This window comes from Mustelus asterias, chromosome 7, assembly GCF_964213995.1.
Source record: "Mustelus asterias chromosome 7, sMusAst1.hap1.1, whole genome shotgun sequence".
NCBI lineage: Eukaryota > Metazoa > Chordata > Chondrichthyes > Carcharhiniformes > Triakidae > Mustelus > Mustelus asterias.
In genome coordinates this window covers 116,338,916-116,362,192 of record NC_135807.1, presented here as the reverse complement: position 1 = coordinate 116,362,192, position 23,277 = coordinate 116,338,916, and the positions used below count along the sequence as shown (strand labels likewise).

The following is a 23,277-nucleotide window of genomic DNA, read 5'->3' as shown; positions in this document are numbered from 1 at the left end:
CTGACTTTGTCCAATCGTACCACTGTTTTCCAAGTGCTCTGCTATTTTTTTTATAACTCAAACATTTTTCCCACTACCAGCATTAGGCTTACGAGTCTATAATTCTCTGTTACCTCTCTACCTCCCTTTTTAAATAATGGGGTTACATTAGCTACCTTCCAATCCCTAGGAACTGTTCAAAGTCTTTCGAATCTTGAAAGATGTTCACTAATGAATCCACTATTTCTAGGTTACTTTTTTGAAGTGATCTGGGGTATAGATTATCAGGCCGTGGGGATTTATGGCCTTCAATCCAATCAATTTCCCCAACATAATTTCTCTACTAAAACTGATTTAATACCTCTCATTAAACCTTGGCTTCTGTTACATTTCTGTTGCATTATTTGTGTTTTCTTTTGTGAAGACTGAACCAAAGTATGTATTTAGTTGGTCAGCCAACTTTCTTTTTTCCCCATTATAAATTCCCCTGATCCTGACTAAAGGACCTGCATTTGTTTTCACCAATCATTTTTTCTTCCCAAACCTACAGAAGCTTTTACAGCCAGTTTTTATGTTCCCCACAAGCTTACTCTTGTATTATATCTTCCCTCAACTTAAGCAATCCTTTGGTCCTCCTTTGCTGAATTCTAAACTTCTCCCAATCCTTAGGTCTGTTTTTTTTTCTGGCCAATTTGTATGCCTCTTTCTAGGATGTAATACTATCTCTAATTTGTAAGCCATGGTTTCCTGTTTTATTTTTGTGCCAGTTAGGAATGAACAATTGCTGCAGTTCACCCACGTGCTCTTTGAATGTTTGCCATTGCCTACTCACCGTCAACCAATTGAGTAATGTTTCCCAAACCATCATAGCCAACATGCGCCTCATACCATTATAGTTTTCTTTATTTAGATTCAGAACCCTAGTCTCAGAATCAACAACATCACTTTCCATTTTGATGAAGAATTAGAATTAAGGGAGCCAGCCAATTGAGGGTGGAAATAACACCATGGTTCTTAGAAAATAGGCTTGTGGTGGGACTTGTGAGGTAGCAATAGTGGAACTTAAGTGTGGGGATAATGATGGTTAGATTGGGCCTAGAGTTACCAAATTTGATTTTCTGTTTGAAAGGCTGATGGTAATTAATCTGAAATGAATACAATTGGAAATGGTAGCCTAATAAGTTTAGAGCAGGCATAGCAACAGTAGCTGTTGATGACAATCAGCTGAAGAGTTTTAATGTGAAGCACAGTTCTCCCTTCTCATTGTCCAATTTTACAGCAGGTTCAATGATTTGGATGAGTAACCATTAGAAACTTTTATGGTTACAGAACTCCTTCGTCACATGCACAGGTTTAATAGCATCAAAACATTAAACATTAGCAGTGCATCAATAAAGTAACAGTGCTTTTGAGCCATGTGCGATTCAGAGTCAGAGAACCTCAATCAGTATCCTTCACAATGGACAGCTATGAATTATAGCCAGTGTTCAGCCAGTCACATTGATGGCTGCAGTACACAGGTTCCACTTTCAATAGGAAAGGAAATACAGCACCTTTAATCACCTCAAGATGTCCCAAAGTGCTTTACAGACAAATAAATGTTTTTTATAGTGTCTGGTCAGGTCACAGCTAATTTGCATAGATTGATTTACAAACAACAATGAGATACATGTCAGACAATATCAAGAGATAAATATTGGCAAGCATATTCCCCCTGCACTTGTTCAAATATTGCCATGAGATCTTTTTTATGTCCACCCAAGAGGCCAGATGGGGCTAACATCTCATCTGAAAGACAGCACCTCTACTGCACTTCACTAAAGTGTCAGCCTGGATAATATGATCAGGTCTCCAAAGTGCACTTTGATCCTTCGATCTTCTGACCTGGAGGCTAGCGTGCCACTGCAGAGGCAATAAAAATTTTGTACTTTATTTCCACTTTATTAATGTAAAATTGACACCTTTTTCCCCCACCAGCTACTAATCATTTCTCAATAACGTTCATAGACCCCATTAGAACATCACATTAAGGTCTATTCTCTCGTTCAAATATCTGTACCTGTGTCTTGTAACACAGTAGTTTAAAATGCAGAGTGTGGAACACAGAACGAGGATTTATCAGAACAGGCTTCTTGGACAAATCCCCAGCCTGTTTGTCAATGCAGTTTGCTAACGGATCAAGATATAATACCATCGGATCAAGGTATAATACCATCAAGGTATAATACCATCACAGAGGTCCACTCTACATCACCCACTTTTCCCCACCATGAAAAATTAAGATGCACAATGAAGTGGACATTGATCTGAACAATTGCAAAGTTCATTAGTCATATGCCTGTATTCACCCAAGTACACAATACTTTGTGCAAAGATTTTAGACAAAAGTAGATATTCATATAAATGCATGCAAAAAAGAGCAGTTTCCAGGATCTGTCATATCATCATTTCATACCGTAGAAACATCATATTGTTTTATGCCCTGATTAATAAAAATACAACTTTATGCATCTGTCGAAAGAAATGGCGGTAATTACAGTGAAACGCTCAGTATACAGCACAGTGTAATTTGTACCTATAGATGAAAACATTTTTGATACATATCTGACATCCTATACAATAAACAATTTGCAATAACTTTTGTCAGAAATCAACTGCTTTTGTCTTGTTTTTTTACTCGTCAATTTGGTTGATTTTGGCCAAAGTTACATGACTGACATAGATGAAGTAGTATTTGTGAATATTCCTTCACAGTTTTTGAAGTAGGTTTCCACTTCTCTCATCAATTCTGACGTAATCCATTCAAAAAAGCAACAGTATGAAAATGGAAGGCTAAAGCACAGATAGGGATGCAGTTAGAAAAATACATTTTTTAAAGTTGTCTATTACTCCATTATTTTCAATCATCCCTGAAAATATATTAAGATCCCTTCGTAATTAACTGGGATCTCCTGTAAGAACTGTCTTAGAATCTCAGGTGTAACAAAATGAGCATAAGGTAAAATCATCTAGGCTACTGTGTTACAGTAATGGGTGCCAGTAAGGAATTAATGTTAATGAGTCAAGAGACTTTTTAATCTCCAAAAGCTACAAAAACAACCAAACAATTATTGCATATTGTGCATTGAACACATAAAGAATAGCTCAGTAACATAGTGTAAAGAAAAGCGAGTTATATTTATGACTGTATCATTCCCTGGCATAACAAATTGGGGAATTCTTGCAACTACAGGTAACTTCCTTGAAATAAAACTCTCCAAATTTAAATAACACTTTATAAGCAAGCATTTAAAGGAAGTTTACTAGATATAACTCAAATTTTAAGTAACGATAATTGCAATGAAACAGAAAATGTAAAATGCCTGGATTCTACAGTGCTCCAAATCTGAACATATTATAGTTTTGCTTATTTTGCATTTGAGGAGTTACTCCCCCAGTGCTGAGTAACATTGTTCTGGATCCTTGTCTTCCACCAACGAACTTGATCTTCAGCCTGTATTTGTCTGAAACCCATTCATAGATATCTGCACCATCCTGGATCCGACCGCAGCTTACACAAAAGGCTACACCAAGACTGGTCTTTATAGCATTATTGCACATCTACATTTGGTTCAGGTAACAGGCGATAAATTGATGTCCAAGAGACTCATGCTGGCGTATGTCCAAGGTCCACAATTTCAAAATTCTTGGATGCATGTTCAAAATCATCCAGCAGCACATTATTCTCAAGCAGTCTATATAATGAAAACAATGTAGATGTGATACAATGGTTAAAACCACATTGCTGCTAACACACTATGGAAATGGCTTTGACTAAAATCGCACTGCGTATCAAGTCCAGTAAATGTATATCTTTGCAGCCAGGAGCAAATCTCTTATCTGTCATAGAACCTGCCTGATTTGTTTTATTCAATGGACTAAAGTCAGGCAGGTTTTATAGCAGGTGGGCGATTTGTTCTCTCAGATTATTGGTGAAAACAAGGCATTGCCCCATTGAGTCTATTAACTAAATGAGATGCAAAGTATTTTAAAAAAATTATGACTTAAGAAATCAATGTTATTTGATTTCATGAGATCCGTATTAGTAGTTCTTACAATCAGTACAGAAATATTTCATATATCATGTCGATTACACAGCACATGTTAGAGAGTAAAGTTACAGAGCTAAAGAACTGAATGGTGATCATACAACTATTATTATGTTTAGGTAGGAATTTGCTGTTTAAAATCTCCAGAAAATATGTTTTTAATTCATTACCTACTGCACCCTCATTCCAGTGACAGTCTTCACAGTGTAACTATAACATTTGTTCATCGATCACCTAACTCTTTCAGGGAATGAATCTGCCTGAATCTTGGTATCAATATAAAATCATAGGTCCCTTATAATTTAGCAGATCAACAGCAACACTGTTTTATTACGAATTTTAGAAATAAATAATATGTTTTTATTTAGAAAAACATTGGTGATAAAAAATAAATTTTCATAATAACAGTATCAGTCAGTTTCATGATTCCTTAACCATACAGTTCTGGCCATTTATATTAGACTTTTCAGGAGCAGATAAGGTTTAGGACTCCCTTTGTTCCTTAATGCAGGACTTAAATTTGGCATTTTACAAAGCCAAATGCTGGTGATTTGTCGACAATACAAGAGCAATGGTTCAAAAGACTAATTCTATCCCTTCTTCAGAACATGTGCCTATGCTGGATTCCTCAGAAGCTTCTCCTTACAGCTTAAAGTAATGCATTATTGATGTTGAGGGAAGATTTCCTCTGCATGCTATGTATATAAAAACGCATGAACCTATTTATTATGAACAAATTTACATTTTGTATCACAGTAGACAAAGGATATCTTCCCCATGATATTTACATAAATACCAGTTTTTGCCCCGAGCTAACAACTAAAATAATGAGCAAAAGAATTTCAGACAAACTCATTTAAGCATTCATGCTTTAGCGTCTACAGGATAATTTCAGGGCCACAGGGAGCTACTAGATTGTGTATCAGGCAGAAGACTGCACTCAAGCTTTCTATTTATTTCTGTTTGATTCTTGAACAAACTCAGTTTATGACTTCAATAATACAGAGGAAAGTCAAATTGTATATTGTGTATAGGCATAGGTCTGCAAAGGAGATTGAATAAGAGCAAATACCTCTGCAAAAAGAGCGCTATATAATGGAATCATAAGTGAACTAGGTCATTGCCTTCTATAGAGATACATTGTGCCTCCTATTGGCATTTCTGCTACATGGGTTTTGAGGCCCCACTTGCATAGGCAGTCTGAATCTAATGTAATTGGCCTCTTTATATGCTCAAGGTATAGTGAAGCTGCTTTTATTTATCACCAATGAGTTTGCAAATGTAATGCTTTTTTATTGCTCTGTTTCAAATTTGAAACATTTTGTAATTTTTAAGCACATGTTGCTGTTTCAAATAGACAATGCAATTCATGATTCACCGATTATACATGATATGTAACATAGAAACATAGAAACCCTACAGTACAGAAAGAGGCCATTCGGCCCATCGAGTCTGCACCAACCACAATCCCACCCAGGCCCTACCCCCATATCCCTACAGATTTCCCCACTAATCCCTCTAACCTACGCATCTCAGGACACTCAGGGCAATTTTTTTTTTAGCATGGCCAATCAACCTAACCCGCACATCTTTGGACTGTGGGAGGAAACCGGAGCATCCGGGGGAAACCCACGCAGTCACGAGGAGAATGCAAACTCCACACAGACAGTGACCCAAGCCGGGAATCAAACCCAGGTCCCTGGAGCTGTGAAGCAGCAGTGCTAACCACCGTGCTACCATGCCGCCCATGAGCAGATATGTAAAGTCCTCCTTTACACAGATTTGTGCAGGTTGTTATCTCCATATATGCAGGTATTTATTTATGATTGATCTAAATATACTATATAGTTATATATGACAGATAACATATATAGGTATTCATGGATAGATAGAATCCCAGGGGGCGATTCTCCCAAAAGTGCTGAATTGGCGGGAAAACTGTTCTAAATCCCGACTGTTCTGTCAGTTCAGCTTCTCACCTGAATCTCCACACTCTGTGCACTGAAGAGGTCATTGTCAGGTATCTCATCAAAAACCCAGGAGGGCAGGGACTATTCGCGCCGGAGTTTCAAAGTTCTGGAACTCTGCGCATGAACTGTGGCTCCAAATTGTCAACTTCCCGATTGCTAGACAGCCTGGGACCACCGCAGTGCTGCCCCTCTAGCTCCCCCACAGCCCGATCGCTGCCCCCACAGCAATTCCCGGGCCAGGCCTGATCCCCCCTCCCCACGCCCCCACCCGGCCCGGAGCTCCCCGATGCCCAGGCCCCACCCACCCCTCCCCCCCACCCCCCGCAATTGAGATCCCCCCACCCCCTCACCTGGGCAGACCCCCCCCCCCCTGCTGATCTCCCCCCGGAGGCAGGCCCCCCACCTGGCAGACCTCCCCCCAGCCCATCCCAATCGCTGCTCTCCCTCCATCCCAGACCAATTCTGTCTGCAAAGTGGCAGCAGGACCCCCACACCGGTCACCCCTAGGCCCCACCCACAATAGCCCCCACCCCCTTGGCACTGCCCAATGCCCCAATGGGCAGTGCCAAGCTGCCCTCTAGGCATAGGCACTTTGCTCCTTGGGCAGTGCCAAGGGGCACAGGCTGGCAATGCCAGAGTGTCCATGCCCAGGGGGCACCTCCCCACTGCCCAACCCCTGGGGGGCCCTTCATTCCGACGGTGTCTCCCACTAGTTCCCCGAATGTGGGGAGCAAGCCTTGACCCCACCAGAATGAAGTACTCCTGGGGGGGTGGGAGATTCAATGGGAACCTTTCAGGTCCCGATAATTAACTCATATACATATTTGAAACAGATTAAAAACAGGTTTAAATGACTTACCTGCCTTTCCGCCGGTTTGCTGCATGGTCTGACTGGCAACTGTTCACCAGCTCTGGGAGATGTGCATGCATTCTTGGCGCCTGAGCAAATCCCTGTTCAAGGCCACAAACGTGCATCTCCCACCACGACCCGACGGAAAAGTTGCGGGTCGCAATGGGAGAATCGCGGCCCTACAGTGCAGAAGGAGGCCATTTGGCCCATTGAGTCTGCACCGACCACAATCCCACCCAGACCCTATCCCCATAACCCCATGCATTTGCCCTAGCTAGTCTCCCTGACACTAAGGGGCAATTTAGCATGACCAATCCACCTAACCCGCACATCTTTGGGCTGAGGGAGGAAACCCACACAGACACGGGGACAACGTGCAAACTCCACACAGATAGTGACCCAAGCTGGGAATCAAACCCGGGTCCCTGCCGCTGTGAGGCAGCAGTGCTAACCACTGTGCCACCATGCCGCTCATTCATCTCTATTTTGCCATGTATATATACATATGCATAAAGACATATTTACGTGGTAACCTGAATCAAATCAGAAAAGTCAACATCCAATTTATAATGTGCAGCAAAAGCCAAAAAGATCCAAACACTGGGAGAAGATATGTCCCAGTTGGCAGAGGGAACACAGCTCATGCTTGCTGCTGAAAAGCATATATTTACACCAAAGTAGAAATTGTGGAAATAATGGAAAATGCACAGAAGGTTCCTGATAACCAAGGCTAGCTGATGTAAAACAAAAAGCAATGCACATTTATCAAACAGACATGGTAACACACTCGAAGAAAGAATGCTTGAAAGCTAGAATATTTCTCTGGACCAATTTCCTTTTTTAATTCTTGCTGAAATATCTAAGATGCAGTATACAATAAAAATAGTTTTTCTTTTATTAGACTGATTAAAACATTGGTTCATGCCATATTTTTCTCCTTTACACTGCAGAATGATTAAACTAGCCTCCAGTCATTATTAAAGTGATCGCCCTGACTTAGTTGGTAGCATTCTTGCCTGAGTCAGAAGGCTGTGCCTTCAAGTACCATTCCAAAGACTTGAGCACAAAATCTAGGCTGACACTCCAGTGTAGTACTGATGGAGTGCCGCACTGTTGGAGGTGCTGTCTTTCATGAGAGATTAGCCCAAGGGCCTGCCAAACTATTCCATGTCCCTGGTATCCTGGCCAACATTTATCCTTCAATCAGCATCTCTGAAACAAATATCTGGTCGTTTTCACATTGCTTTTTGTAGGAACTTGCTGTGTATAAATTGGCTGCCACATTTTGTACAATAACAACAGTATTGACACTATCAAAGAGTTTAATTGAGTATAAAGTGCTTTGGGACATCCTGGGGTTATGAAATATGCGATATAAATGCAAGTCTTTCTTGAATGAATGAATATAACATTTATATGCACTACATATGAATATATCTTGCCATATTATTTCACAACTGTTTGAGTGGCTTATATATCGACAAGATCAGCAAAGGTATGGCTGATGATAGCATCACTGTTAATTTGAAAAATATTTATTATCATTGGTCTTGTAGAAAATAAAACAAATTTAAAAAGTAGCCTTGTTTTTTTTCTCTCAAAATCAGGGCAACTGTTTTATCCTTTACCTCCTTCATGCACCTCATGTGATAGAAACATCATTTGGTTATACAAATAGCTCGGTCAAAAAGCAACATAGCAGTTTCCCATCCCATTAACATATGTATAACATGCATTCCACCTAGGTAGAATTAAAACATACACTACAAAACTTTCTTTGGTTTTAGTAGAAGCTCTGTCTCAACATTATGGAATATTTTTCATTGCGCAGTGGAACCCTACAAAGCTCACTCCTGTTGTTACTCAGCTGGCTGGACAGTTGGTTTGTGATGCAGAAGGATGCAAAGAGCATGGGTTCAATTCCTGTATCGGCTGAGGGTATTCGTGAAGGCCTGCCTTCTCAAACTTTCCCCTCGCCTGAGGTGTGGTGACCCTCAGGTTATATCACCACCAGTCAGCTCTCCCTGTCAAAGGGGAGAGGAGCCCATGGTCAACTGGGACTATGGTGGCTTCACCTTACTTTACTCATTTTGTTATTAAAACATTGAATTGTTTGATTACTTATATCAAGAGGCTCTTTTGCCTCTTCCTCTCCTTAAAGGTACTGACTCTTGTTGGTCTATGTGACTACTAACTCTCTGAAATGGCCCTCTGCAGCTTTGACCTTGGACAGGGGAGTGTTGGAAGATTATTCGGATACAGTGATGGGGGTGTGGGACCTATTATCGCTGAGGTAAATCCCATCCATGTCCGACACCTGCAGCTATGACCTTCCCAAAATGGATCAACTGAGGCAGCTGGATGATTATTTTTCCCTTTCCTAGCTTGGATGGCTTAGAGGTCAGTTACTGGGGTGGCCAAGTGATGTCAGCTATCAGAAATTGGATCCCAATGTATCTGTACCACATTGGGGAGTTCAAACATCCCCTAAAACATTGGGAATGCCAATTACACACAATACTTACTAGAAGACTTCTTCCCCTTCATTTTCTGGTTAATATAACTGCTGACAAAGCTTCTCAAGGTTTCACAGTGCATGCAAGATATGTTAGCCAGAAATGAAAGGGGTAATTGAAAACAGAAAAGAAAGGGGATGTTTGACCCAATGAGTAAATAAGGACAATGCAGTTCTTGATTAAGAATAGTCTTTATCAAAAATCAATTGATACTGACCGCTGAACAGACTTATCATTTCTGGATAGCCTGTGACTCGTCGTCGGGACCTCTTCAATTTCATCAATATCACATGCATCCCCTGCGTCCTGTGAGTAGCTGTGCTTCATGACTAGAATACTCCGCCTGCTTAAGGACTGGACGCTGGGCTTCACCGGCTGTGGCTGTATTTCTGAGAGGATGGTGGCATCACGGGTGCTGAGGTTACTACGGCTACCTTTAATGCTCGATATCTGGGAACCACAGTGATGGTCATGAATGCATTTAGAAGATGATCGCCTCAGTTTATGGTAATTCTCAAAATCATCTACAATGTCACCTAGATCAGCTGCAGCCCCTTTTCCTTTTAGTGAACAGAGTTCGTACTGTGTAGGTTCAAAAACCTCCTGAAAAACTGTTTGGTCAAAGTCTGGTTTTCTTTGGATGAATTTTTTGCGTGGCTGTTTGATCTGAACTATAACAGAGATAACAATGAGAATAATCACAATGAAAGATGTGATCCCGATGATAGTCCCACTAGTGTTGGTAAGCTGGTCCAGCAGGCTAGCCTTTCTTTTCTCTGTATGAGAGAAAGAAAAGTGAAATTAATACAATTTTAAATACAGAATTCAATAACAAGAACTTGACTTAAAACTGCAGTATCCCTTTCTTGGACACAGTCTGAACTCAGTGACATTAACAAAACAAAATGCATCAACCGCTGTGATCGATTTAAGATCAAATGTGTCGGCTCAATTCATTTCAAAGAGATTAATTATCATTCAATATTCAGAAGAATTCAAACAATTCAGTATGGTCACATTTTCCCTTAGCTCCTGAGTGACATTGTGGGTCCAAACCCTTCACTTTTGTTTAGCTATCAGCCAACAATGGGGAAAGCCATCGGTGGGGCCAAGGGCATTTTTCTAGCTGCTGTGCCACTTTCCCAAAATATGGGAAAATTCTCATAGAATCCCTACTGTGCTGAAGGAGGCCATTCAACCCATCGAGCCTGCACCGACAACAATCCCACCCAGGCCCTATCCTCGTAACCCCACGTATTTACCCTGCTAATCCCTCCGACATTGAAGAGCAATTCAGCATGGCCAATCCACCTAACCTGGACATCTTTGGAGCATGGGAGGAAACCGGAGCACCCAGAGGAAACCCAGATACGGGAACAATGTGCAAACTCCACACACAGTCACCCAAGTTTGGAATTGAACCCGGGTCTCTGGTGCTGTGAGGCAACAGTGCTAACCACTGTGCCACCCTGCTGCCCCAATATCTTTACAGGTCTATGAGCTGGGCTTGTATCAGACTGATCAACTGCTAAAGTATTTTATCCACTACATTTTATGGTCATTTGTGAAATGAATTTACTGTTTCTATGCAATGTACCATTGGTTCTCAGCAGAAACCCTTATAATTTGGTATGAAGGAACAGGTGAGGGTATGTAACACCAGCTTTCTACAGATATGGAGCATAGTGGAAAAACACACATACTCTGCTTGACATTTCTCAGCTGCTACAGTTGAAAGATGGAACATTCTAAGCACTGCCTGCAATTTTCAATCATGCACTGGATTTAAGACCCCCATTGATGATTGGGGGGGGGGGGGGGGCTTTGAGGAAATTACCTGACCTTCAGAAGAGTCAAAAGATGCCATTAGGAGAAATAGAAAGACACACTGATACAATAGTGTGTGATCTTCTATAGTAAGGCTGAAGGGATATTGTTTACATTAGGTATAGATTTTTTGATTGTATCTAAGTTGTGCTGTCTCAGACCTAAGATGTTTAATGCTGGGGCTATTCTGAGGCCTGGTCCCTTTAAGGGGTGATCTTCTGAAAGGGTTACATGACCAGGACTGACCAATCGTGAACCAAATTGGGGCTTCACTCCAACTTGTCTGGGCTTGCCCCAGCAGTTAGATCCTGAAGGCCTGACTGTATGTATCAAATTTGCATTGCTCCTTATATAGTTGTTACTGTGAATAAATGTTCTTTGTTCATTAATAACTGGTGGACCCAAGTTACTACATTTGGCAATGAGGTAAAAAGGCAGCTAGGCGGCTTGCAACATCGTCAGCAGAGAACCTGGTCCAGTCAAAGTCAAGCTTGCAAGGAAAATAAAAGAGCAGCAAGGATGCCTCTATTTGGAAGAATGGAGGTAAAGGAGAATCCAAAGAGATTTGACAAGTACATTAAGGGCACAAAAATAACTAGGGATAGAATAGGGCCCTTTAAAGATCAATGAGGTTGCCTATGTGTGGAGCTACAGGAGATGGGTGAGATCCTAAATGAATAGTTCTCATCAGTATTTACCGTGGAGAAAGACATGGAAGCTAGGGAACTCAGGGAAGTAAACAGTGATGTCTTGATGTCATTACAGAAGAGGAGGTGCTGGAGGAGGTCTTAAAACACATAAACGTGTATCCCTGGGCATTGTGGGAAGCTAAGAAAGAAATTGCAGGGCCCCTGGTGGAGATATTTGTATCATCGACAGCCACGGGTGAGGTGCCGGAATACTGGAGGGAGGCGAATGTTGTGCCGTTATTTAAAAAGGGCATCAGGGAAAATTCAAGGAAATACAGACCAGTGAGCCTAACGTCAGTGATGGGTAAGTTGTTGAAGGGGATTCTGAGAAACAGGATCTACATGCATTTGGAAAGGGAAGGACTGATTAGGAATCGTCAGCACAGCTTTGTGCATGGGAAATTGTGGCTTACAAATTTGATAGTTTTTTGAAGGGGTGACCAAGAAAATAGTTGAGGCCTGCACGATAAGCATTGTCTACTTGCTCTTGAGCAAGGCCTTCGACAAGGTACCGCATGATAGACTGGTCAGTAAGGTTAGATCGCATGGGATCCAGGGAAAACTAGGCAATTGGATACAAAATTGGCTCACCGGTAGGAGACAGAGGATGACAGACTGGAGGCTTGTGACTAGCGATGTGCTGCAGGGATCGGTGCTGGATCCACTGTTCGTCATTTAATAAACGATTTGGATGAGAATATAGGAGACATGGTTAGTAAATTTGTGGATGACACCAAAATTGGTGGTGTAGAGGACAGTGAAGAAAGTCATCTAAGACTACAATGGAATTTTGATCAACTGGGCCAGTGGGTCAAGGTATGGTAGATGGAGTTTAATTCAGATAAATGCAAGGTGTTGCATTTTGGTAAGACAAACCAGGGCAAGACTTACACAGTTAATGGTAGGGGAGTGTTGTCAAACAGAGAAACCGAGGGGTGCAGGTACATTGTTTCTTGAAAGTGGCGTCACAGGTAGACAGTGTGGCAAAGAAGGAATTTGGCACTCTTACCTTCATCAATCAGAGCATTGAGGACAGGAGTTGGGATGTTATGGCACAACAGTACATTACATTGGTAATTCCACACACTTTTGAAGTAATGTGTATAATTCTGATCGCCCTGCTATAGGAAGGGTGTTATTAAACTGGAAGGGGTGCAAAAAAGATTTACAAGAATGTTATCAGGACTGGAAAGTTTGAATTATAAAGAGAGGCTGGGACTTTTTTCCCTGGAGCGTAGGAGGATGAGGGGTGACTTTATAGAGGTCTATAAAATCATGAGGGGCATAGATAAGGTGAATAGCCAAGGTCTTCTCCCCCCGGTAGGGGAGTCCAAAGCTAGAGGGCACAGGTTTAATGTCAGAGGGGAAAGATTTAACAGGACCTGAGGGGCAACTTTTTTCTCAGAAGGTGATGTGTAAATGGATGAGCTGCCAGAGGAGGTGGTAGAGGTGGAACAATTACAACATTTAAAAAGACATTTGGACAGGTACATGGATGGTAAAGGTTTAGAGGGATATGGGCCAAATGCAAGCAAATGGGACTAGTTCAGTTGAGGAAACTTGGTCAGCATGGATGAGTTGGGCTGAAGGGCCTGTTTCCATGCTGTGCATCTCTATGACACAAGCCACTGTTGGGTCTTTTCAAGGAGGATAAAGCACTTCCACCGATTGCATTGGCCAGGATTCGAGCGCTGGGCACTGCTCTTGTCAGCCTTTGAATATACGTTTGAACACCGGCCAGGGACACAAACAGCCAACACTGATGCCCTTAGCCGTCTGCCACTGCCAGAGAGGACACCAGCACCCACCCCCCCACCCCCCCCCCCCCCCCACCCTGCCCCCTCAATCCTGCAAACAATTGTCATGGCAATTAATTTCCAAGACACCTTGCCAGTCTTGGCACAGCAGATAAAACTTTGGACCAGCACGCTAAAGGGAGGGAGAGATTTGAGATGAGATCCACAACCTCATATGTTACAGTTGAAAAACTTGGCCAGTGCTTCGCATCTCATGGACTTCTGAAAGTGCTTGTTTCAGGTTATGGCACAGCTTTTACAAGCACCAAATTTCAAAACGTCATGTTTTCCAATGGGTTAAAGCATATCAGAACAGCACCATAGTATCCCTCTTCAAATGGATTGGCGAAGCGAGCAGTCCAGGCTTTCTTGGCTTGAAGAAACAAACACTGGCATCTTTGGAAACTAAAATAGCCCAATTCCTCTTAGCATACACGACCGCCCCGCATTTGACTGCAGGTATATTCCAGGCTAAGCCTGGTATTGCAAAATTTAGTGGGGAGTGTATCAACGAGCGAATGCAACCAAAAAAGGAACCACAATTCAACGTAAGATGCCAGATCATTCAAAATAGATAATCCAGTCTATGGGAGGAACTTTAGGAATGGGCCAAGTTTTGTTCCAGAATTCTGGTAACCACGACGGGCCATTGTGGTATGTGGTGGAAGTGCAAGACAGGATTTAGAAAAAACATGTGGACCACTTGTGAGGGTGTGAGTCATCCCAAGAGCCAGTGACACAGCCTGATTCTTTTGATAGCAGCTGGAAGTGTTGTGGCTGCCAAAGAAGTGAAATGTCCAATCAGCCTATGACAGTTGATAGTATTGTTCCGACTGAAACAGAGAAGGTGGAAACATCAGTACCAGAAGAGAGTCCAAGTGTGACCATTCCTATAGGAAGTTACCCAACAGAGACATCCCATGAGGAAATGGAAGCCACCTGAGGGACTGAATTTTTGATGGACTGATTGAAAACGTTCATTATTGTAATTCTGGGGAACTGTATAAGTTAACTAATATTTTGTGTATAAAAGAACTTAGAGGGGAAGGGATGTGGTGGCTGGCCCCTTTAAGGAGCGACCTTCTGAAAGGGTCACATTGCCCAGGCTGACCAATTGGGAACCGAGTTGGGGCTTCACTCCAACTTGTCTGGGCTTGTCCCCACGTGGGGTGTGGAAAATCCCACTGCCAGCCATTGGCGTGTTGGAAGGATTTGCAGGTTGACACTCAACCTGTTTGATGTGTTCTGAACCTTCCTTGGCCATCAAGTCTAGGGGTGGGACTTGAACCTGGAGCTTCCGACTCAAGAGGCAGGAGCACCACCCACTGCACCACAAAACCTCCTGGTATTGTGTACAAGCGCCAATATCAATAAATTAAAATTCATCAAAATGATAATCCTTGGTAACTATTTTCCCCTGTTCAGGATAAAATAGGATTGAAGCTTTCCTTTTCCTCATTCAATCCCTCAATTAAATTATAGGAAATGTGTGTTTGTGCAAATTTGATCCATTAACAGAACTGCAGAATGGGTCATCAAGCACAATGCACCTACTAAATATCATCCTCTAACTCTTCTCCGACAGCTGGCGAGGCACTTAACCAGCATTAATGTTGGAAAGTTCACTGATCCAGCTGCGGAGTGCTAAATGGTAGAACAAAAATTACACAAGTTCTAAATTACACAGACGGTGGTGCTTATCCAGGCATGCACTCACTGTTTTACAAGCATTTCCTTAAAATTAACCACACAATTCTCATCTCCACAATGCAATCACTGCACAAAGTACTTGTTCTAATTTTAACATTAGGGTGTGCAACTTGAAGGTTTACATTTCAGCAAAGCTAATTAAGATTTTCTTATCGGATTCAAATCTCAACCAGAAAATTTGGGCAGGGATCCAGAACACAGTATTCCTATCTACTTTATGCATTGTGCATATGGCTGGGGAGTGGAAAAAGGAGAAGCAGCCAAGAAACACTCAAAGGACGCAGCTGGGAACTGCATTGAAGTATTTAACTGTCACAGTGAATGTCCTTCATGCAACTTTAGAGTGATCACACCAAGACAATTTGCAGGACTGTTTAAGCACTTGAAAAATGGACATCACAAGTAGCTATCAGGAATCATGGTGAAAAGTGTTTTTAAGCACACAGAAGTAAATTGATTCAGCACTTTTACAGTCATTTCTAGATTTCATTTTTGCTGCCTCTTAAGTTGAGTGAAACCTTTAAGCCGATTGCTCTGTTGCATTCTTCTCCAAAACACCCCACCTCCCACTAGCTCCATAATTGACACCAAACAGGAATCACTTAACTAAGGTACTTGGAGGATCAAGTAGAGCACCAGAAGGATGTCAAGCTGTTCATGCAGTGATCAGTGCCAAGCTGTCAATATGCAGAGAATCACAGCTACAAACAACACAAGGTATGGAGGTTCACCTGCTCTCCCATCATAAACTTAAGTTGCAGGACCCCAGAACAACTGAGCAAAGGTTGGGCTATCAACTTACTTGGAGTGGCAATTGGTAGCAGTTATCTGTGCTAAAATTCTAAAAGAGCTTTTTCACCTGGCCTTCCTAACTCAGGCCAGGGAAGATTCAGGCCGCACAGCAGGTCCCTGACTCCAGCGTTGAACTGTAAATGAAGTGGAGCGAAGGAGGACATGGGCAGGGTTGGGTGGGTGTGCAGGATGGTTGGAAGGGTGGGTCGGATATCAAGGAGTGGGGGGGTCAGACCTTGGAGATGTGGCGAGGGTCAGACATGGGGGGGGGGAGATTTGAGGCTGTTGGACATTGGTGTGGGGGGAGGTATTGGACATCAGGAGGGCCAGACATTGCAGAGGGAAGATGGACATGACAGGAGAGAGATTGAACTTCGGGGGGAGGGGGGAAGGTTGAAACCAGGGAGGTGGCAGAGTCAGATTTTGTAGGGATGGGGCGGAGGGGGGGGGGGGGGGGGGGGGGCGGGGAGGTGTCGGACTATGTGGCTATCAAACACTGGAGGAGGTAGCAGATCGGGGGGGTAGTCAGACATCAGACATCGGTGGGGGGTCGGATGTAATGAGTGTCAGACACAAGGGTGGAGGGCGTGGGGTTGGACACCAGTGGGGAGTGTGGGGAGGGGACGTGTAGGACATTGGGTGCTGTCGGACATAAGTGGCGGTTGGACATCAGGGAAAAGAGTTGGGATGACTCAGGTGGTTGGAGAATGCCATGCGAGGGGATCTAGGGTGGGGAATACCATGGGTGAATGTGGTGTTTAGTTGGGGCAGGGTTTGTGGGGAGCCTACGGGGGCGGGGGGGGGTGGGGGGTGGGGTGGGGGTGGGGGGGGGGGGGTGGGGGGGGGTGGGTCAGTAGTGTAGGGGATGAACCTTCTGGGGCTTGGTCTGGGTCTTTAAAGTAGTTATTCTGAAGCTCGAAGTGCTTTCATTTCTTCTAACTCTTTCAGTGTAACTATTAGTGCAACACTGGCAGGATCATCCAAAGTTAAGGATTTAAATCTCGTTGTCAGATGTTCCCAATGCAATACAATTGTCCAGGAGAAGTTAGTCCTTTTGGACAATTGCAGCTAAGCCCTTACCTGAGAACATCTGAGAGGGATTCCCCAGCACATCTTTGTGGTACCTCCCAAATCCGACACTTGGGAGCCAGGAAGGTACAGGCTATTGCCTATGCCACTCTTGAAAATGTTTTCGGCTGAAATGTGGCCTGGGAGCTTGACAGCCAGTGCTGGAAATTCAGCAGCAGTGTAACATTCTGCTCCTGTGCATCCTACAAATGTTCGGAGCTGCACTTAAAGCTCTGCATGATTATGATAATGAGTTGACCATGAAACAGAAAACTTCACCATTGGTTAGTGAACAGCTCTTCAATATGTTCAGAACCACCCACCAGTAAATCTAATCTGCCACATCATATTTGCATCTAGTGAAAGTAAGTTTTTACAAGTTGAACGGAGGTTATTTGATACAGCGGCACATCGATTTTCTAGCCGCCTGACTAGTGTTGTAGCATTGATCAGTTAAGTAGAGAGTGGAAAATTGCAAATGATTTCCACCCACATTTGTGACTACCCCTCTGTCACTTCCAGGTGCCCACATATTAAATGATAAGTGTTGCACTCACATTCACCAGTGTGAATTTATTGCTAATCTTCTGCTGATGACTTCTTCCCAGAAACCTCATTCACCATTCAAGATGAATTGGAAGCCAGAAGACTACCTTCCAAAAAGCTATTGTCACCAGAAAACAGAAAATGCAATTTTGGTACAGCTGGAGTGAGTTATATGCATCTTCAAGACACTGCAGAAATGTTTCTACAATCTGTCGAACATCTTGAAGACTGGTAGATTTTTTTTATTGTTTCCTAAAATATGGGCCTTGCTGGCAAGGCCAGCGTTTATTATTCATTCCTAATTGCCCTTGAGAAGGTGGTGGTAAGCCACCTTCATGAAATGCTGCAGTCCATGTGGTGTAGATACACCCGTAGTGCTTTACGGAAAGGAGTTCCAACATTTTGACACAGCGACAGTGAAGGAATGTTGTTGTAGTTCCAAGTCAGGATGAAGCACGGTTTGGAGGGGAACTTGCAATTTGTGGTGTTCCATGTCCTTCTAGGGGTAAAGGTCGTGGGGTTGGAAGGTGCTGACAAGGGAATATTGGTGCGTTAGGGCTTTAGCGATGGTAATGCCATTGAACATTAAGACTGTCAATGCATATCACTTGAGTGGCATGAATGTCACTGACTACTTATCAGCCCAAGCCTGAATGTTGTCCAATTCTTGCCCCATATGGACACAAAATGCTTCATTACCTGAGCAGTCGCAAATGGCGTTGAATATTGTGCAATCATCAGCGAACATCCTCACTTCAAACTTTTTGATGGAAGGAAGGTCATTAATGAAGTCACTGAAGACGGTTAGACCTAGGTTAGCACCCTATGGAACTCCTGCAGTGATGTCCTGGGACTGAAATGACTGACCTCCAACAACCACAGCCATCTTCCTATGAATCATAGAAATCATAGAAACCCTACAGTGCAGAAAGAGGCCATTTGGCCCATAGAGTCTGCACCGACCACAATCCCACCCAGGCCCTACCCCCATACATTTACCCACTAACCCCTCTAACCTACGCATCTCAGGACACTAAGGGGCAATTTTAGCATGGCCAATCAACCTAACCCGCACATCTTTGGACTGTGGGAGGAAACCGGAGCTCCTGGAGGAAACCCACGCAGACACGAGGAGAATGTGCAAACTCCACACAGACAGTGACCCAAGCCGGGAATCGAACCCAGGTCCCTGGAGCTGTGAAGCAGCGGTGCTAACCACTGTGCTACCGTGCCGCCCCAAGATCTGTGCAAGATCTGACTCCATTTACATTGCTGGGTAGACTCCAGTGTTGTGGCTTTATTGCAACAGCTTGATTGGAGGTGTGGCTAGTTCTGGAGCAAACGTCTGTAGTATTATTGCCAGAATATTGTCAGAGCCCCTAGCCAAAATACAGCAAATCTTTCAATATTGTGTTATACAGGAAGGTGATGATTTGTTTTTAATATTCATTCATGGGTTGTGGATGTCACTGGCTAGGCCAGCATTTATTGCTGAATGGTTGGCAAGTAGACTCTGATTGGTAGAGGCATTGCCATGGAGAATGCACCAGTTAATGACTGACAGTTAAACTACCATCAGCATCCTTTTCATATCCAATATAAAGCTGTTGCTTCCACTGGCAGGGGTATTCTTGTAATTGTCCTGATGTGTGCAGGACAAAAAGTTTTGACACAAATGTCTTTTTTCAGCAATACCCAAGGTACTTGTGAGCCAGTTATGTTGTTTCTCTGGGGTTTCCACTAGTATTTCAATGAAGATATAATCTAGGGCCAGCAGAAGTTTCACAGAACTTGGAAACCAATAGACAGAATTTTCCCAACCCAATGAAGACAGATTTGGGAAGGAGTGGGATGGGAAAGTCCCTGACAGTGACAATGCCTTGGCATCCCATTGTGATTCTGCTTTCCTCTGGCTTCCCTATGGATTGCTTTGAAGCAACTGGTCCTGCCATTCTGGCAGGGACTATGGCGAGAAGATTCTGCTGGGAGTATGCAAATTTACTGGGGTGGTGCATCTTGTGGCATGTCTGATTAGTTAAGTCTTTGTCCTCTATCCTTTAGCTCAAAATGCTTTGTCCTGGAATTTGTTGGAAGTGCAAGCTCATAACGGCACTGGGAAGACATCAGTGTATCAGGGACTTTGGTTAATAATGGGACCAATGAGATTAAAAGGTTGAGAAATGAATAAGAACCAAATGCAAAGCACATTCAACAATGTCAAATCGGATGGAGATAGAACAAAAAAAGAGGGAGAAAAGGACTGGATAAAATAAGAATTGAAAATTACATTCATAACTTGATTTTTTTTAGAATCTCCAACAATAATTCACTTCCTGAAGTAATGAGACTCCACACTTTTATTTCTTCCTGTTCTGGACTGGAGCAGTGTCTGAGGGTACTTATGCTTAATTGCTAGATTTAGCTTTCAACGAGGGGAGGATTCTCTGGCGTCCCAGACCTGTGTTTCTCGGTGGAGGGAGGTGGCACGCTGTTCATTGGCAGCTGGATTCTCTGGTCCTGCCGCTATCAATGGGATTTCCATTGATGACACCCTACACCACTGCATAATCCATGGGAAAGGATGCACTGCCAGTGGGAAAAGAGAATCCCGCCAGCGTGAACGGCTGGAGAATTTCCCCTATGGCGAGTTTAATGCGCAGTTGATGTGCAAATGTACAGTGCATGATATTCCTGGGAAGGTTAAGACTGTGATGTCCTTTTCACTAAGGTACCGATGGAGCAGCAAAAATTATCCATCTGCTTGTAGCAATTCATAATTCACAAGGTATCACTTCCTTGCCACAAACTGCTGGCCAAACTGCACATTAATAATACACCGTTAATCATTCATACAACATTATTTTTAAGAAACTGCAGCCCAATAGCTCTCAAATGGTTACTGGCTGGATTGAGGGAATTGAAGTAGCAACAGGGCTAAAAGCATCATGTCCTCATTCTTGTAGGGGGCTGGTTCGCTCAGTTGCCTAGATGTCTAGTGTGTGCTTCAGAATAATGCCAACAAGTGCAGGTTCAATTCCCATCCCGGAAAGGCTAGACATTGGAGCTGCCTCCTCATCCTGCCACTGAGAGTGGAAGGCAATGGCAAACCATGATTGAAAAACAAAACATACCAAGGAAACAGCTCAGGCTAGAGCGATCAGCAGACAATGAGCCAAGGACTTGTCTTTGGGCTGAGCACATAGATCATACCCTACTTCATTCTTCTGTTCTGCCTCCTCTGGCAAAAGAGAAAGGATGTATTTATGGGTTGTTGAGGAACCTGTCACTTCAGTATAAGGAGTGCAGAAGATTTTCATGATATAGTTTGCACACAGATAACGTGGAATAAAACAGGTTGAGAAGGAAGGGAAGCAGATGTCAACGCAATGTGAAGCAGCCCTTAATCAGACATTTAAGTGGTTCAACTGGCCTCCTAGTGAGCATTCCACTGACTTCAAATAGAAGCATTTCCACAGATTAATCTGTGACCCTGGGAATTCTGAGCTCTGCTACAAGTCTCACAGACCTGATGGATGCGCTTGCAGGGAGAAACCTGTGCAAGTAAAACAATTCTAGCAGGCATTGTCTAGTGCCAATATCTTGTCAAATTCTGTCCAGCTGCCAAATTGGGTCAGGGTGGTGGGAATAGGCTGGCACCTGGAAATTAAAGTAGTTGGCATAGTGTAATTGATGTTAATCACATGAGAAAGCTTCCAACCAATGAGAGCAGTGAGGAAGCACAGAGTAAATTAATATAAAGCTACCAAGGATGACAATAAATATGGCATTAAGTGGTTGTACCTGAATCTGTGAATGTGCTGAATAACCTGATCAATATTCCTTTATTACTTCAAAACTGAAATGTATTTCCTTGTCTTTCTCTCTGTCCTTGTTACTTTGCCCTCCCTGCCTCTCCACAACATATAGGATAAATCCACATCTAGTCTGAGCCCCACTGTTGCTCTGCAACATATTCTGGACCTTTGCTGGTAACATCTTACCAGGTGAGCTGAGCAAAAGTAAGTTCAGAGCTACTCTGGATTTACAATGGCGGGCAATCAAAACTAATAAAATCAACTTTGAGTCTGTTATTTCCTTTCATGGTGGCACAGTAGTTAATACTGCTGCCTCACAGCGCCAGGGACCCGGGTTCAATTCTTGCCTTGGATGACTGTGCAGAGTCTGCACGTTCTCCCCATGTCTGCATGGGTTTCCTCCAGGTGCTCCGGTTTCCTTCCACGGTCCAAAGATGTGCTGGTTAGGTGCATTGACCATGCTAAATTCTCGTTCAGTGTACCCAAACAAGTGCCAGAGTGTGGTGACTCGGGAATTTTCATAGTAACTTCATTGCACTGTTAATGTAAGCCTACTTGTGACATTAATAAATAAACTTTTACTTCACTCACATCTACTTTTTTCCTGCAACTTTTCTTGAACAATAGGAAATACAACTCTAAAGTCAGGTAATAACATAATTATTGCATTCATGCAATCAACTAAGACAAAATCAGAACTTTACACAAGTGGGATAAGTTTATAAATAACAAAGAGAATACAACTGTGCAAAAAACAGGGTTAATGAGAATGTCTTGGGGCTCGACAGTTCATGTGATGTAACAATTCTGTCGGGTAGAATGAAAGGTCATTAATGTAGAAACCCAAACCACTTCACCATGTGAGATGATGTATAATGCATGGCCAACCCCTGGTGGGTTTCTGGTCATGATGTGGAGATGCTGGCATTGGACTGGGGTAAACACAGTAAGAGTTTTAACAACACCAGGTTAAAGTCTTGGTGTTGTTAAAACTCTTACTGGGTTTCTGGTCACCAGGTGAGAGCCCAACTCTGAAAAGGTGGCAAGACCTGAAGATGCCACTACATCATCACGCAAGCTAGTGAGACATCCTAAAGGAGCAGAGGAGATATTTTGACAAGATAAAGACTGGTGAATGTTTGGGATTGACTGGAGTATGAACTGAGTTGTTGTGACTCAAAAAGCTCTCCAGTGTGCTCCTTATTGTAAGCATCCATTTTTAGCCATCCACTGCCATCCTTTGTCCTTTTACCTGAAGTTTCACCTCTTCCACTACTTAAGCTCCCTTGGCTCTAATCTTGTGTGTATTTTAACCCTGACTACAAGTTAACTGCTAGTTTAAATTGGCACTCCCAACCTCTGCGTTTGATCTTTGTTCTTCTCAACGAGCACTGGATCTTTTCTCAAATTTTGAATGTCTGGATTTCTCTGGATAACAAGACAATGGGGAGCGGGAGCACGATTTTCCACCCCCTGTTTTCGGCAGGCGGAAATGTCAATAGGGGCAAAGAATCCAACCGGCGTCCCCAAATACCTGTTAGACTGGTGAGATTTCTACTTCAGATTGTCCCCACCGCCACCCCCCCAACCACCCCCCCCCCACCCCCCTCCCCCCGCCCAATCAAGGATGC

The 23,277-nt window shown here is 43.1% G+C and overlaps 1 protein-coding gene across 1 annotated transcript in view; it reads right to left on the bottom strand.

The window, feature by feature from the left end:
- Window positions 1–3,625: 3,625 nt before the first annotated feature.
- Window positions 3,626–23,277, bottom strand: part of neto1l (neuropilin (NRP) and tolloid (TLL)-like 1, like) — a 247,050-nt gene continuing 227,398 nt past the window's right edge. The window contains exons 9-10 of the mRNA XM_078217144.1: window positions 9,621–10,179; window positions 3,626–3,713 (exon numbers count right to left, since the gene is read on the bottom strand). Of these exons, the coding sequence (XP_078073270.1) occupies window positions 3,626–3,713; window positions 9,621–10,179 (647 nt within the window). The remainder of the gene's footprint in view (window positions 3,714–9,620; window positions 10,180–23,277) is intronic.